An 18,330-nucleotide genomic window follows, 5' to 3' on the forward strand; every position below is an offset into this window, starting at 1 on the left:
AATTGCAACCAGCAACGAACCCATCCATACACATGGGTTAATTCCCCCAGAATTGGTGTATATTATTGAGATTGTGATATCCCCTCCCACCTATACAATACATATGCATATAGAGGAAAATCCCTCCACCCACCCTGAACCCCCAGGACGATTAATTATTTTACCACCTAAAACCTTCCCATGCACACCCTGAGTACAACCAGCATTCATCACCTCCTTTGGTCCAGCAGTTCAGCAGTGCATAGAAGACAGACAGACACATCCATATACAGACACACACCTCAAATTATTGTATAATAATAACAAAGACATTATGGATTTCAACTTGAGATCCCAGCATCACAAGGCAAGTGCTCAGATGGGAATTGCAAGCAGGTTTTTAATTTGCGTTTTAAAAACCAAACAGCACGAACATCTGGAAGGGATACGACATAACAGGTGATATTCAAATGCATTGGGTTTTATGCTCGTTGCACAACGTGTTTGCCTCTAATGTAAAAACGTATAATCTCCAGGTATCACAGGTGAGCTAGAAAAACAAATATATACAAGGAAATTGTGTTGAAGTTAATTTGAGTTATTGCAGGCAAGTTATGGCAAGGCAAGTGGTTTGAATAACATGGATGGGCCTTAAGGCATGCATTCCTGCCAAAAAAGAAGAAATTAAAATATTTAAATGCCCCCCCCCCCCCCCCAGACCCCCCAAGGAAAAACATGGTGACGATTCTTCCGCCTTGGGAGCTGATGCACTTTCCTATTATTGTTGGCTAAGAAAAGCCGCAATTCCACAAATTCCTGTTGAAAAAATTAGGTTGTTCACGATTTTCACGGCAAAATATCCATCACGCTCCGAAGTTCCTCCCTCCCTTTGACTTTTCCTTTTCCTCAGCACTTTAAAGCTATGGAGATGGCACAAAAGCATCTCTTCATCATAAAACCACGAGCTCATCTCACAAGGCCTTCAACGGCTCTTGATAAACATCAGGAAAGACCTTTCAATCGCTGCTGCTGCTTCTGTGCTTTCTCTTGTGTGACTTTTTCTCACTTTTCTTCTTCTTATCATTTCCCCTCTTATTATTTTTCTTCTTCTTCTCCATTTTGCATTTCTTTCGCTTATGTTTGTGCCCATTTCCGCCACTGTCCTCATCTTCGTCCAAAGATGAATCATCCGTTGCAGTCCTCTTTTTTCTTTTTTTCTGTCTCTTTTCCTTTCCCTGGAAGGAAAAGAGAAACATAGGGGTAATACCCCTGGCGCTCACCTGGTAGAATAAACAGTATACTGCAGTGACTAAAGGTATTTTAAACCAATTTCAATGCTTGCTAGAAGACAGGGCAGCATGTAGAATCATACTAACATATTCATAAGATTTTAAACAAACAAACAAAAAACACCTATTATTTTAGGGGGCAACCCCTCCATCCGCCACCCCGTGTACCTCCTCAGATCCCAATTTTTCCAATGCCAGGAACAAACTTTGGTACAACACAGATGATTAAGGTTGTGGTCAAGTTTAATCAGAATTGCATGTGTAGTTTCTGAGAAGAAAGCAAATACCTATTTTGGGGGGCAACCCCCCCAGTAGATCCCCAAATGGGCAGATTTTTTTTAATGCCGTGAACAAACGTTGGTATATCACGGGTGATGAAGGTTGTGGTGAAGTTTCATCGAAATTGAGTGTGTAGTTTCTGAGAAGAAAGCAAATATCTATTTTGAGGGGTCAAACCTGGATCCACTTTGACCCCCGGTAAACCCCCTTAGACCCCGATTTTAAAAAATGCCATGAACAAACTTTAGTCACAACACAACAAATATAATTTGTGCCAAATTTTGTCGCAATCCCATCAGCGGTTTCGGAGAAGAAGTTTTAAGTGTTTACGGACCGACGGAAGGATGGACTAATGGACGACGCGCCATTGCATAAGCTCCCCTGAACTTCGTTCCAGGTGTGCTAAAATTGGAGTGATTTAAACCCCAAAATTAAAATCATCCACATGTTTGCCTCATCCTTAGATGGTCTTTTTCCCATTATTGTTTAAAGTGCACAAATACGCTGGTTGAGGGTACACCAGACACACGGGTGGCCACATGACCTTTTCCAATCAAATTATCTTTACGGCAAAATAAGTTGTTCAACATTGAAACTTTGAATGATCAAAACAATCCTTTAAGTTTCAGACAATGTCGACTTCGGCCAAGCCCTATGTACAAGTGAATATTGGGGGAATGAGTTTGAGGGGAGGTTGTGGGAAAGATTTTCAATTTGAGTCGCATCGTTGTATGACTGGAATGTGAACTGTGACCCTCAAGACTAGATATGAAACTCCTATTTCTGTAAATACGCTGAGCATGGATTTAGTAAATACACTGTTAGATTTATCTTTATATTTTGGTGTCTGTATGAAAAAATAAACATCCTCCTACTACTTGGACAGACTAATTACAAATCCTTTCTCACCGTTTTCTGTAAAATTACAAATCTCAGGGCGTGTTGAAAAGTAATGTCTCCTATTTCTTTTTCTATTAAACAGGTTAAGATATTTGAATGAATCGAAACACAATCCACACATTAGTTCATCCCACCACTGGGTGTGAAGTTTCGTGATTCCGACACGAGATGTGACAGTATTACGTTAGTAAAGATGGCAGGGGGCAGCACGACGTTATTGGTGTGAAGTGTGTAGCTCTGGAAATGACAGTTGGGATGACTGACTGGAGATGACAGTTTGATGCACCATGAAGATCCTGAGTGTGAGGTCAACGGAGACCGCCATGAAGGATCACCAGCCCCGATTTGGCTCCGTTAGATTTCCATCTTTCCCCAAACTTAAGGAAGACATTTGTGAAGAACATTTTTCATTTTCCGAAGCTGTCAAAACTACTGTGAAGCGCTGGTTAAGTAAGCAGGATGTCTGCTATGGATAGTAACATGATCCCACAACATTCCATTGTGATGGCATCACAAAACTACTTAAACGTTGAGAGAAATATATGGATCTCAGTGGTGATGATGTTGAGAAATAAATATGCACCGAGGTAGAATAGAGACTGATGTTCGTATCTGTCTTTGCTTCATTCAAATATCTCTTCTACTTATTTTGGAGAAAACTAATAGGAGGCATTACCTTTCAACATGCCCTCATACATAAACTTGCTCATGGCCATTGGAATGAGCGATGTTCATTCGTTTTACTGCAATCTGAGTTCTTATGGTGCAACAAAGGAAATCATTCCAAAGTCCAGTAAGAGGAAGAGAACGACTCACAAGTTCTAGTCTTCAAGAACCCGTTTGGCTCCGTTACATTAAATCTGTGAAGAGTTACTTTCAAAGATTTATTTCATACCAAAGAGCCATTTCCATGCCAGTATCTTCACAGACCTCTTACCATCTGCTTGCAGGATTTTGTCGCTGGATTTCATTGTAACGCTTACCTCTTACCAAAATACCGCAAGGTATTAAACCTAAAAGTGGAGTCTCTTTTACAAAACAAATACTCTAAGTTAGAGCAAAAGCAATGTGTCAAAAATATGTGAGACAACATCCTGTGATGCACGATGGGCATTGCAAGGCCAGAACATCTCACTGAAGTGCTGCCCTCTAGTGAGTACCATGTTACTATACATAGCATGAGCAAACTGTTTTGGATCGATGATGCTTTGCAAAAACAAGTACAGTACATGCGTGCATGTACCTTGTTTGCCTTTCCTTTGTCAGGTAAAGGCTCTGGGATGTGTGGCAAAGTGTCAGGTGATTCATCATCAGGTATGAGCTCATACTTTGTGCCACCAGGGACGACGTAGCAGTCCTTTGCAAAGTGCCCTACGGGCAGATGTGTTGGGAGAGAGACTTTTCTATATGCAGATGTAACAAGAAAAATAAATAAATGGGTACATTTCCAGGTTCACCATTTTGAAGGCTTCATCACCTGCTTCAGGTTGTCCACTTACAACATCACATGCATTCCTGAGTAACACATTATGTTACATCCCTGCATTCCAAAGTTGAAAATGGAAAGCCTTGTATTAAAGCAGAAAATATGAAATACGCGCCCAACAGGATGGTGCAGAGGTAGCAGATTTACTTTTGAGCCTTATAGAGTGGGTTCGATTTTGGCCTGACTATAATAATACAACAACAACATGCATTTTAAAAGGCCATTTTCCCTGCTAGAGCGGGGGTTAGCCTTGCGGTCCCCATGACAATCTTCTCCATTTTGCCCTATTTTCTGCATCTCTCCTTGTTAACCCCCTTGCCCGCATTTCTTCTTCCACCATCTTTAGCCAAGTCTTTCTCGGTCTTCCCCGTCTTCTACTTCCTTCTACATTCATTTCCATCACTCTTCTCAACCAGTCACTTTCATCCTTCCTCAACACATGACCAAACCATCTCAACCTGTTCCTCTTCACAGCATCAATCACAGGCTCTATTCCCATCATCTTTCGCAATTCATCATTTGTCTTCCTCTCTCTCAACGATACTCCGCACATCCGTCGAACCATTCGCATTTCCACCCTTTCCAACCTTCGTTGCTGCTCTACGTTCATTACCCATGTCTCGCTCCCATAAATCATAACACTTCTCACACATGCAGCATACACCTTTCCCTTCAGCTTCAACGACACTCCCCTCATCATCAGCACGCCACTCAATTCCCGAAACTTCTTCCATGCACATCTCACTCGAGCAACCGTTGCCGAGTCTGATCCACCTTCTCCATTCAGCATGTCTCCGAGGTAGCAAAATGTTTTCACACCTTCCAGCTTCACACCGTCTCCAAGATCCAACTCAACATCTCCTCCATCTGCAGCTCCCTCTGTGCACACCTTACATTTGAATGTAGCTGCCACACTGGTCAATGACCCTCTCAGACCACTACATCCTTGATGAACCCACTCAGCGCACATTGTACACTGAATGGAGTTCACTCCGACACCCTTCCTACACACAGCACAGGGCCACTTCCCAGTTCTTTCCACCTCACCACATGCTTTACCACTTGCCATCACCTTCGTCTTTCCGATATTCACCTTCAGACCTTTTGTCTCCATACATTCCTTCCACGTGTTCATCTTTTCCTTCAGTCCATCCATACTTTCCGCAATCAACACCAGATCATCTGCATACAACAACTCCCACGGTAAACCCTCCTTTACGTTCTGAGCCAGCACCTCCATCACAGCTACAAATAGTAGTGGACTTAGTACCGACCCCTGATGCACTCCCACCTTCACCTCAAACTCACCACTGTTCCCGTCCTTCGTCCTTACAGCTGTGCGCGCTCTTTTGTACATTGCCATCACTACTCTGATCAACCATTCCTCCACTCCTAACTTCCTCAATGCCCATGTCAATACTTTGCGTGGAACCCGATCGAATGCTTTCTCCAGATCAACAAACCCAAGAAACAACTTCTTCCTCTTCTCCATGTACTTCTCCTGCAACTGCCTCACAATGAAAAGCACGTCTGTCGTTCCTCTTCCTGGCATAAATCCAAACTGCATTTCGTCGATCTTCACTTTCTTCCTTATCCTCCTCTCCAACACCCTTTCCAATACCTTCATTCCATGCTCCAATAACTTTATCGCTCGGTACGAGCCACACTCCAGAGGGTCACCTTTCCCCTTGTATAGAGGGACGAGGGTACTCAGTTTCCAATCCACTGGAATGCGGCCTTCTTTCACCACCAGATTACAGATCTCTGTCATTCTCTTCACACCCCAACTTCCTGCTGCCTTCAACATATCTCCCACAACTCCCGTCGGCCCTCCCGCTTTTCTACCCTTCATTGCTTTTATCGCTTCCTCAACTTCCTTCTCAGTTATCTTCTCTGCCGGTCCTAAAACTGGGTGACTCTCTATGTTGCCATCCCATTCATTCTCTGTATTCAACAGCATTTCCATATATCTTTTCCATCTTCCTTTAATTCCATCTGGGTCGACAACGATTTGTCCCACTTCATCCTTCAAGCAGCTCACCCCCATCACATCACACCTCTCTTTCGCTATCTGCTTTGCAATCCTGAATACCGCTCTCTGACCCTCTTCTGAATCCAAGCATTCTCCGAACATTTTCCTACATGCCTCCTGCGCCTTTGCTACCTCTTTCTTTGCAGCCTTCCTGGCTGCCTTATAACTTTCATGCTCTGCTGTTTCTGCTCCCGTACCCTTCGCCTTCTGCCACTCCTTGAACTTCTTCCTCTTCTCGTCAATCCTCTTTCCAACTTCATCATCCCACCACCATGTTTCCGAGTGCCTCGGTGGTCCTTTTGTCCATCCACATACCTCACCAACGGCTCCCAACAGATTAGCTTTCATTGACATCCAACCACTTTCAAGCTCAACCACATCATCCTCGACCCTACTCAGCCTCTCTTTTAATGCCTCCCTTACTGTCACCTCTTTCAACCTCCACACCTTCATTCTCGGTTGGTACTTCACCCGCCGAGCTCTCCTCGCACCTTTCACCCTTACGTCGCAGACAACCAAGTGGTGCTGTGAAACAGCCTCCTCCCCCGGGATCACCTTTGTGTCTCGGAGGTGCCCCCTATCTCGCCTACGCACCATCAGGTAGTCAACGGTTGTCGTCGACCCACCTGACGTGTATGTAACAAGCTTATTATCCTCTTTCTGGAACTGAGTATTACAAATCAACAAATCAGCTCCATCAGCAAACTCCAAAATCCTTTCACCTTCTCCATTTCTCACACCATATCCGTAACCCCCATGAACTCCGTCAAAACCATCCATACTCCTTCCCACATGTCCATTTAGGTCTCCTCCTACCACAACAACTTCCTCATCTTTCACGTTTTCCATCAGCTTCTCTATCGCACACCAGAACTTGTCCTTCTCTTCATCGCTCCGACCAACCTGCGGAGCATATCTCGAGATGACGTTCACCAAGAGCTTTCCAATCATCATTTTCACCATCATCAACCTATCACTCACTCTTGTCACACTCACCACACTGTCTACAAACTCCTCAGAAAACAGGACACCAACACCATTCACGCCCTCCAGGCACCCTTGCCACACAAACTTGTATTTCTGTCCCTGCCTACCCTTCACCATTCTCACACCACTTCCCTTCCATCTCGTCTCTTGCACACAACATATGTCCACTCTTCTTCTGACCAATACTTCCACCACTTCTCCTGATCTCCCTGTCATTGTCCCTACATTCCATGTCCCAAACCTCAGAAACCGATCTCCACTTCGGGCTGTACCCTGCCCACATGTAGTTGTAATTGTCATGGTTCTCTTTTTGAGGCAATGTTTTTTTTATGGCCGGATGCCCTTCCTGACGCCAACCCTCTTAGTCGCCTCCTACGACACGCAGGGATACGGCGTACCTATTCTTATCCAGGGTACACACTGGGAAACGTTTAAAACATGGAAATCCTGGGGGGGGGGGGGGGGGGGGGGATCACCGCTGCGGTTTAAACATATTTAAATAAATATTTAAACAAAACCATGAAAACAATCTGGGAAAAGTCTCTAAGTGAGAACATGGATTTGAGAAAGCAGGAGCAGAGGTGAAAGAACAAACGAGAATATAGGGGGCGGGGCACAAGTCGAGACGAGGAGGCCGCACGAGACACCAGGCCGCACGAGGCGCGGACAAAGAAACGACTAATTACACACAAATTTGCAACAACTACAAAACCAAAACCAAATAGAAACACACAATAACACATACACAACAAAATACGCAGCGGAAATTTGACAAAGAAACGAACGGGAAAACACTCAAACTTTGATGCCGTGGAGAGATCAAAGCAAGCCCCGTCGCTCGAGGGAGCGGAAGCGGAACTCCTCCTGACTGATGGCCTGACTATAATAATGAACTGTCAGATTGGTGCTACACATGCAGAGCGTTGCGTTACAAAGTTTGCCGTTCCTTGGATGGACATTACGGTGAGGAACATCTGTTAGCATTAGTTGGTGTACGTCAAAGAATCAACGGCGTCTTTCATGAAGAGTAGGTGAGTTATTGGCGGCACCCGGAACAAATTGACAAATTCCAGCCCTGAATATCTCAGAAGGCATAAGAAGGCAAAAGGCAAACCACCCATTGTAATCCTGCACCACGAGAGCTTTGGAAACAATGAACCTGCCTTCGGGCAGAGTACCAGAAAGAAACGAAATACAGTTTTCGAAATACAAATACAAATACAAATAAACGAAATACAAATACAGACGTTTCATATAAATTTGTGTTAATGGTTTACAGATGACATTGAATCGCGAGGATGGGTCCCAATGATAAGCAGACACAAGGATATCATGCATACCTTTACAACCACATTTTGTGCACACCGTATTCAGCACCGCCCCCAGCGTGATCAATTCTGGCTTGTGGTCTCTGAACTGCCTCCGCCTTCGCTCATCCTGGCTTCAAGTACACACACGAGGTTGGAGGTGAGCTTGCCAGCAGAAGGAGACGTGAGGACATTTATATTCCGAACAACACATGAGGAGTGAGGATGATGAAATCGAGAATTAAATAAAAGGCAAAAAATTTTGTTTGAAGCTTATATGGATACAGATGAGGGAGTGAAAAAAAAAAAGAACAAGTCCAGATACATTCAAAGTACACCGCCCCATGCCAAATAATTGAATACCTCCAGCGTGGCATTGCCGGTGGCCCCGGCAATACCGCCCGTGCAGCTCATAGAGACTGTATTTGGAGGGAGAGGTGCACAATATTTGATTGATTAATTGTATAATTAAAATCAATAAAAGATTGTCATAAAATATTTTCTTAATTAATTGGCTAATAGCATAACTAAACAACTAGTGCTTCATCTGAAGATGTAACTTTTAGAAATTTAATTAAAGAAGTCATTAATTAAATAATAAAATAATGAATTTATTAATCAATAAATAATTAATCGATTAATTGATTAATCAATAAATCAGAAATACCCATTACAGACAAATCACTTGGGCATTGTCATATCCAAATATCAGCTTCCTAGCTCAAAAGGTGCTTGAGATATTGGCCAGATGAGAAAGAAAATAAATAAATGATTAATAATTAAAATAAATAAATAATAATCGTAAAAAAATTAAATAATCAATCAATTGCCTATTAGAACACATAAACCACCACCATTTCATCCGAATCTGTAACTAAAAAAAATAAAAAAATTGTCATTAATCGAATAATTAAATAATTAATCGATTTATTGATTAATCAATAAATCAAAAATAGCAATTTACAGCCAAATCACTTGGTCATTGGCATATCCAAATATCAGCTTCCTAACTCAAAAGGTGCCTGAGATAATGCGTCATTGCCGAGCCCCCTTCGGTGCCCGGCAATGACGTTATGCAGCGCCTGGAGACGGCATAGGAAAGGAGCGGTGTACAAAAAGCAAAGCTCAATGTCGGATGTTTAAGGTCCACATAACAGGACAGCCACAATGGTTCAACAAATGAAAATGGAGGTTGTGTATTTTTCGATAGTAAAGTATTGTTACGTTTGTGGTGGAGGTGGCAATACTTAGATTGTGGCCTTTGACACATTGTATAACGGCATTTAAATTTTGAACTTCTTACACTGTATTATGTGTTTGAATAACATGTGTCAATGCTAAATGGTGCCTGCAAGGGAGACGGGAGTTCATGCTATAAAATATACTGGGTTAAGGTGTCTCGTCTCATGTTCTGCACTGTAAACTCGGGTGGTTTTGGGGCAGTGCAGCTGTGTGATGGCATGCCCCTTCTCCCCCAACCAGTGGGAGGGTGTTATAATGCCTTTGCAATAATTTAACCCTCTATGGAGCTATCTGTCAAAGGGTGAGAGGCAGGGATTTGTTCAAGGCCTAGGGCAGAGACTGGATGGAGGCCTCGGGTGGAGATTGCTTAGATGCTGTATGGTATGGATTGGGCAAAGTATCCACTCCATGATTGTGAAGGAGAAGGCAGGAAGATGCCAAAGTAAAATGAGGTGTCTGTGTTTCACTCTGGCAGTGCGTTTCAATCCTGTCGACCATGTGTCCTTCTTCAGCCACCATCCCTTCCGCCCGCTATTTCCTCTCCCACAAGCTACATTCTGGTGCGGCAGTCTTCTCTCACTTGCCACATGTTCTGCTGTGGTTACTGGCCAGACAAGCCTAACGTTGGCATATATTATTCACTGCCCGGGTCGTATGTGTGTGTGTAGTGTGTGTGTGTGTGTGTGTGTGTGTGTGTGTGTGTGTGTGTGTGTGACAGTAATGGGGGGTGGTTGGGTCTGCAAATCTGCAAGGAAGAATGGGAGAAACTCTGTCAAATCCAGATGTGCAAAGCTGATACAGACATACTCAAGAAGACTCGAAGCTGCAATCGTTGCCAAATGCGCTTCGACAAAGTATTGACTCAGGGGTTGAGTACTTATATAAATTTAAAAAAAGATTTTTCTGCTTTTCTTTTTTTATTATTTTGTAAAATATTTCACAAAGAAAATCCACTTTGACATGAAAAATATCTCAATAGAATACATTTTAAATTCAGGCTGTAACACAACAAAATGTGAAACAAGTCATGGGGTGTGAATACTTTCTGAAGGCACTGTATATATTGCTAACAATACAAGCTAATTAAATCTTCACCAAAACTTCGATGTTAATGCCTCTTAAGAAACAACCTGAAATTTTAAACCCCATTCCAACCCACCCCATCACCACTTGTAATGTTGCCTTCTTCACCAAAGGGGTGAACAAACAAATACAACTATTAAGATTGGTATAAAATACCACTTTATAATAAAAATCTTGTGTGACAATCGTTCATCGTCCACAATTTACCCAAAACCCAAATGCTGCTTTTACATGACCTTTGCGTGCTGTGGGGTGCAATGCAAATGCAACTGCTGACCTTCCGACCAAATTGTTGGGGTCCAGATCTTTCCCATTGTCTTGATTCACAGTTTTCATGGACAGTGCAATCTTTACTCCCTTGTCATCTTTGTTCTGTTGAGGAGATCATAGCATATTGGTCTTGGAAAACGGAGACAAAGATCTTATTGGGGAAATTGTAAAATCTGAGAAAAAAAAGCAATATTGCACAGCAGTCCGTTGCTTAGTACAGATTACAAGGAAAGGCAATTTAAAAAGTAGAATCCTAATCCAAAAAGATTGCTACTGGTGTCCCTGGCCGGTAATAAAACCAAATCAAAATACGGTGTAAAATAAAAATCAAATAATCAAATATATCAGCTTTTAATAAGCCTATACGATACAATCGTGATGGATGCACAAAACTCAACACAACCCAGACAATAATATTATACACACAAAGTTATGGATTACATCTGTTGGATTGTTTGCAATAAGGGAATGGGAGACAGGAACGGGGCTCAATGGGATTCAAAACATGAACGGGTCAAAACATTAGGCAGGATTTCTTCCTTCCTTCCTTTCTTCCTTCCTTCTGTGTAAGTGTTGCTTCATTAGGATGAGGATTACGGCAGGTGGTGCATAGGCACAGAACGCTGGCTTGATTGCTCCATGCTTTGAAAAAATAACATGGGTTACGTAATGAAGCCAAAACGTTGTTATTGTGTGTGTGTATATATAATACATTGTGTTTATGTAGCTTCGATTTATTCCAATTGCACTGGGCCATAAAGGAATTATCCTATAGACTGGTAGGCTCGAAGCCCGAAGCCTACACAAACTGTGCGCTTCAGAACACCTGTGGCTCCGATGGACTGCAACCTTTCGACATTTGATGATGCTTTTTATAGTCGCTGTTGGTCTTTTTCAATATGATGAGAAAAGTTAAAGGGAACTCATGGTGATTGTGAATATAACACTTCTGTTTGCTGGTTTAGAGCAGTTTTACCACACGTCCCGTGGAGCTTATTATTTAATTATATATCGGGTTAAAAAAAAAAATTCCAAATTTTTTTCCGATTTCACTCTAGATTTCAACATAATTATTTAAGCCATACGTTCCGATCACAAAAATTTCGATATCAGCTTTTAATAAGCTTATACAATAATCTTGCCAGGAACCAATCACAGTGCACCTAGCCTCACACAGCCACCAATCAGCGTAGCAGGGAATGGACGAACGGACAGCCATACTTGTCATATATATATATATATATATATATATATATATATATATATATATATATATACACAAAGAATTAAGTTAAGCACCCCCCCCGTTTTTTTACAACCTCGCACATTACAAGTTTGTTGTCGTCAAAACAGTGTAATATACCCATGATATTGCTATATTTTCTGGAGAAGTGATATTATGGTCACATAAAAACATAACAATCATGCCGTTTTCAATATTTTATTCTGAATAATTTAAGGTGAAATTTTTTGGGAATTTTAGGCATATTTTCACCTCAATTTAAGTATGGAGCTATAGGTCCATCACGGACAGTGTGGATGACGTTTATGTTTTCTAACGTACAGTCATTGTTCTGAGAAGACCTCTAGCGATCTTTGCGTCAATAACGTGTGTAGGACCCACGTGATCGGATCACTGACTCAACCCTACGTCTCATAGACCCTGTAAGCCGTCGTATGCGTTGCTGTGGCAGGTTGTTCCATTCCCGATGTAATGCACGTTCCAATTCATCCAGATTGGCTATTGGAGGGACCATCTTCGCAATTTGTCGTCCCAACATGTCCCAAACGTGCTCGAGGGGGTTCAACCTGCCACAGCAACGCATACGACGGCTTACAGGGTCTATGAGACGTAGGGTTGAGTCAGTGATCCGATCACGTGGGTCCTACACACGTTATTGACGCAAAGATCGCTAGAGGTCTTCTCAGAACAATGACTGTACGTTAGAAAACATAAACGTCATCCACACTGTCCGTGATGGACCTATAGCTCCATACTTAAATTGAGGTGAAAATATGCCTAAAATTCCCAAAAAATTTCACCTTAAATTATTCAGAATAAAATATTGAAAACGGCATGATTGTTATGTTTTTATGTGACCATAATATCACTTCTCCAGAAAATATAGCAATATCATGGGTATATTACACTGTTTTGACGACAACAAACTTGTAATGTGCGAGGTTGTAAAAAAAACGGGGGGGGTGCTTAACTTAATTCTTTGTGTATATATATACAGTTGTGGCCAAAAATATTGGCACCCTTGCACTTTTTTCAGATAACTAACTCACAATTTTCTTGAAAAATAAGTTGAAATTGACAAAAGTATTTGGTCTCCACAATTCTTTATTTCACTGTTAATATTACAGAACCTTTGTTTTTGATTCAGAACTTAATATATCCTTTTAAATCAGAAAATAAAAAGAAATGGCATTCACATAATTATTGACACCATGACTTGATATTTGGTAGCACGGCCTTTGGACAAAATAACTGCATTGAACCGCTTCCCATAGCCATGAATGAGCTTCCTACATCTCTCCACTGGCAGTTTGGCCCACTCTTCTTCTGCAAACTGCTCCAGTTCTCCCAGATTTGAAGAGTCCCTTCTCCCAACTGCTGTTTTCAGATTTCCACAAAAGGTGTTCAATGGGATTTAGATCTGGACTCATTGCTGGCCACTTCAGAACAGTCCAGCGTTTTGTCTTGAACCATTCCTGGGTGCTTTTTGAAGTGTGTTTGGGGTCATTGTTCTGCTGCAAGACCCATGACCTTCGACGGAGACTCAGCTTTCTGACACTGGGTTGAACATTGCGCTCCAAAATGCCTTGGTAATCTCCTGATTTCATGATGGCATGCACACATTCAAGGCACCCAGTGCCAGAGGCAACACAGCAACCCCAAAACATCACTGAACCTCCTCCAAGTTTGAAGGTGTAGGGAAGGTGTTCTTTTCTTTGAAGGCTTCATTTTGTTTTCTGTAAACATAGAGATGATGTGCTTTACCTAAAAGCTCCAATTTGGTCTCATCTGTCCACAGGACATTCTCCCAGAAGGATTTTGGCTTGTTCAGGTGTGTTTTGGCAAACTCTAGTCAGAGGCTTTCTTATGTCTCTCTCTCAGCAGTGGGGTCCTCCTGGGTCTCCTACCAAAGAACCCCCTTTCATTGAGTTGGGGACGGATGTTGCGAGTTGAAACTGTCGTACCTTGTGTCTGAAGGTCAGCTTGAATCTGTTTGGCAGTTGATTGAGGTGCTTTTCTCCACCATTCAAACAATCCTTGGCTGCAATCTTCGATCAAGTTCTCTCGCGGACACGTCCAGGGAGGTTGGCTACAGTGCCATGGGCCTTAAACTTCCTGATAACATTGCGTACAGAAGACACAGGAACATCAAGGTCTCTGGAGATGGACTTATAGCCTTGAGATTGTCCATGCTTGGCTACAATCTTTGGTCTGATGTCCTCCGACAATTTTCTGGTTTTCTTTCATTCTTGATGCTCATTGCGGTACACACAATGACACAAAACAGAAGAATGACTTTTCTCCATTCAACGTGGATGAATGAGTGATTTTTATATTGCAGGCACCTGAAACTCACCCCAGGTGAGTTCGATTCCAAAGTGAAGGAGAATTACCTGCTTGAAAACTAATTATTTCTAACAACTTCTAAAATATGCCAATAATATTGTCCGGACCATTTTAGGATTTCTGTGTGGAATAAGCTAACATTTAGTAATCTTTTCAGCTTTTTTTGTTTTGTTCCACTGCAAACCAAAGAAATACATTTGAGGATACCAAAATGTTTTTTTTATTTCAACAATTTTGTGGAAGAAATGGTGCATTATTTGAAACTAGAACTAGAAGTTAGCTCTTCGACGTTACGACGTCGACTGATATGCCTCCGGCCACATTATTACATCATTATAATACTTGTATCAAGTTTGATTTAAACCCGTTCAGCTGTGCCCAAGTTAGCACATTTTTACCTGACATGACCTCTGACCATTGACCTATTTACCCCAAAATTTAATCAGTTCATGTTTACATCATTATACATACCTGTACCAAGTTTTATTTTAAATCCCTTCAGCTGTTCACAAGTTATAGACCTATTACAGGTTTGACCTTTGACCCCAAAATCTAACACTTAATCTTTACATCATTATACATACTTGTACTAAGTTTGAATTAGATCACTTCAGCCGTTCTCAAGCTATAGATCTATTATAGATTTGACCTTTGACCCCAAAATCGAATCACTTAATCTTTACAATATTACACATACCTGTACCAAGTTTTAATTGGATCACTTCAGCCATTCTCAAGTTATAGACCTATTACAAATTTGCCTTGACCATTGACCCCAAAATCTAATAAGTTAATCTTTACAACATTATACATACTTGTACTAAGTTTGAATTAGATCACTTCAGCCGTTCTCAAGATATAGACCTATTATAGATTTGAACTTTGACCCCAAAATCTAAGCACTTAATCTTTACAATATTACACATTGTAAAGACCAAGTTTGAATTGGATCACTTTCAGCCATTCTCAAGTTATAGACCTATTACAGATTTGACCTTTAACCCCAAAATCGAATCGTTTAATCTTCATAATATTGTTGCGGTTTTTAGAACCCCTCACTTTGTAAATACTTGTAAATAATATTCCATCATTTAAAAGGTTAAAGGTCGCACCCATAGTTAGTCCATATGCAACACGTAGGCCACCATAGGAACTTTAGTTATTTCCTTATTATGTGTCAGATAAGGCCGTGTTCCCAATAGTTGAATCTGCGTTGCATTAATCAAATAAGATAGGCCCCATTCGCTTCCTTTCCAATCTCTCTCTCCCAATTGTATAACACGCCTTCGCTTGCCAGCAGCATTCGCTGCGTTGAGCTGAAGTTTGCTCAAACAAACGCCATTAACCACGCGGTCAAGCTCGAGGAAGAAGGGGGCGGAGCGCCGAGAACGAGGCGTGGCCCTGTCAACCCGCCGTCAAGGGCGGAGCCGGTGAGCCCTCACCAACCAACCAGGGCTGAGGTGAGCTCGCTGGCGGGCGTGGTTTCAAAGTGGTGGCATTGATCTTAAAGCGCGTTATATAAGCGCAAGCACGACGCCTTTTACGAACTGCGCAGGGGACGATCGATTGTAACGGACTCGTTGGGAAAGGCGCTTTATGAATTTATTGATCGGGAGGCACGCTTGTTTCAAAGGACTGCGCGGAGACGATGATTGAACAAACTGCTTGTGATACGAGCCATTGATCGGGAGAGAGAGAGCTGGCACGAGCTACATATTACGTACGCCGCATCCCAGTCCCCCCGATATATGTAACCCCGAGATACATAAGGTCCGCTCACGTCCGACGATACACGCAAAACTGCCTGCCGGGTTTCGCCCGCGGAACCGGAGCCTGGACTGGAGTGGACCAGAGCCGGATCCCATCGCCTGGACCATCTGCCTGGACCTTCCTCCCCTACCACTACAATCCCGTGTGAGTGTGTCTGTTCGTCCTGGGGTCGTAATAAGTTAAGACTGTATAGGTAAGCCTGCCCTGTGTCCTGCTTTTTCTTCTTCTCCTTGTACATCCTTTCGTTTCCTCTTCCTTTGGCTTGTAATAAATTCACCTTGTTATTTCTTGGTTTCCCTAATCCGATCGCCTCCGTCTTTTCTTTCAATTGAGTACCTATGGCACGATTTGGAAACCGCTCAGGATCGGGTTAGTCTTTGTTAATGGCTCGGGCCGCGGATTGCTAACCGCTCGGCAATTTCCATCTTATCCGTGGTTCAAGCAGGAGTTATTTCCCTGCTTTACGGTCGGGTTAGTAAGTAGGTATTTGGGACTTCATTGACCAATCACCCTCGCTAATTCCGACCGGAAGGAGCATCATAGCTTCCAGGATTGGGGGACGGCCAGCTTAAAAGACAAGGGGATTAACCCCCCCTTGATAAGGGGAGCGCCGACCTCCGAATCTGCAACAATATTATACATACTTGTACTAAGTTTGAATTAGATCACTTCAGCTGTTCTCAAGTTATAGACCTATTACAGACTTTGACCTTTGACCCTCTTGGACCCCAAATTCTAATTGTTTAATCTTTACATCATTATACATACCCATACCAAATTTGAATTGGATCACTTCAGCCATTCTCAAGTTATAGACCCATTACAGATTTGACCTTTGACCCCAAAATGTAATCACCTACTCTTTACATCATTATACATACCTGTACTAAGTTTGAATTGGATCACTTCAACCGCTCTCAAGTTATAGACCTAGTACAGACTTTGACCTTTGACCTCTTGACACTATAATCTAATCAGTTCATCTTTACATCGTTCTACATATGTGCAACAAATTTGGTCAGAATCCCAACAGTATTTTTTACCTATTATTATTTACCTAGTATTTTTACATGCTAATGGGTTTTTTTTTTTTGTTTTTTTTTGTATACATAATCGAGGCACGTGAAAGAGCTAACCATTTATCACACAAACCAAAACAGACAAACAAACAAAGTGTATAAAAAGGGGAGCGGAAGACAAGATGCGGAGAGAAGGGGAAGCACATAAACACAACATTTGTGAGGGACATCGGGAATGTGTGGGAGGGAGAGGGCTTGGGGGGGAGGCGGCGTGGGAAGGGGGGTGGGGGGGGGGGGTGGGGGGGTGGGGGGGTGGTGGAGAAGTATAAACACAAGGACACCAAGGACTTCCAGGAAAGAAGTTGGTATTTCAAAAAGAGGATTTGGGGTGAAATTAGCGGGGGTAGAACAGATCAAGGTTTTGGATGGAGAAGATAACAGATGGTGGTGAACAGCTGTTTTAAAGACCTGGAGGGAGGAGTGGGATTGAAGGGAGTGGGGGAGTTTGTTCCAGAGGTGGGAGAAAAGAGGAACGAAAGAGTGAAGGTGAGCAGAGAGTCTTGATTTTGGCAGTTTAACCATAAGAGGGTTGCAGGCAGATCTTGTGCGACCTTTAGGAATATTTGGGGGACAGAGCCCAGAGAGAGATGGAGGAGCAAGGCCGGAGAGGAGTCGGTTGAAGACAGAAAGACCACCAACCTGCCTGCGGTGAGTAAGTGAAAGGCCCTCGGAGGTAGCTTCATCACGGGAGATTCCACTGATTCTGAACGCTTTGGTTTCAACAGCGTGAAGACGAGCTAGGTGTGGGGCAGGAGCACCAGCCCAGAGGGGACAGCAGTATTCCATTGAGCTGCGGATGAAAGCCTTGTATGTGGTGAGGAGCTCAGGTGTGCCAAGGAAGGACTTCGCACGACGGAGGATGCCAAGTCGGCGACTGGCTTTGGAGGCCAGATTTGAAATGTGGTTTTCCCAGGAAAGATCATGGCAGATAGTGAGACCCAAAAGCTTGAGTGACTGAACTTCTTGGAGAGGATTATTCAGAAAGTGGATGGGAGGGTTTTCCAGTCGGTCTTTTCGGAGAGACATCGTAAGAGAGTG

General features: G+C 42.6%; 1 protein-coding gene across 1 annotated transcript in view; it reads right to left on the minus strand.

Annotated features, from left to right (window-relative positions):
* Positions 1-361: 361 nt before the first annotated feature.
* Positions 362-18,330, minus strand: part of ZCCHC17 (zinc finger CCHC-type containing 17) — a 55,331-nt gene continuing 37,362 nt past the window's right edge. Inside the window, exons 5-8 of the mRNA XM_068124585.2 lie at positions 10,862-10,956; positions 8,293-8,393; positions 3,691-3,818; positions 362-1,214 (exon numbers count right to left, since the gene is read on the minus strand). Of these exons, the coding sequence (XP_067980686.1) occupies positions 996-1,214; positions 3,691-3,818; positions 8,293-8,393; positions 10,862-10,956 (543 nt within the window). The 3' untranslated portion in view covers positions 362-995. The remainder of the gene's footprint in view (positions 1,215-3,690; positions 3,819-8,292; positions 8,394-10,861; positions 10,957-18,330) is intronic.

Source organism: Myxine glutinosa, chromosome 8, assembly GCF_964187855.1.
Source record: "Myxine glutinosa chromosome 8, kmMyxGlut1.1, whole genome shotgun sequence".
NCBI classification, from domain to species: Eukaryota; Metazoa; Chordata; class Myxini; order Myxiniformes; family Myxinidae; genus Myxine; species Myxine glutinosa.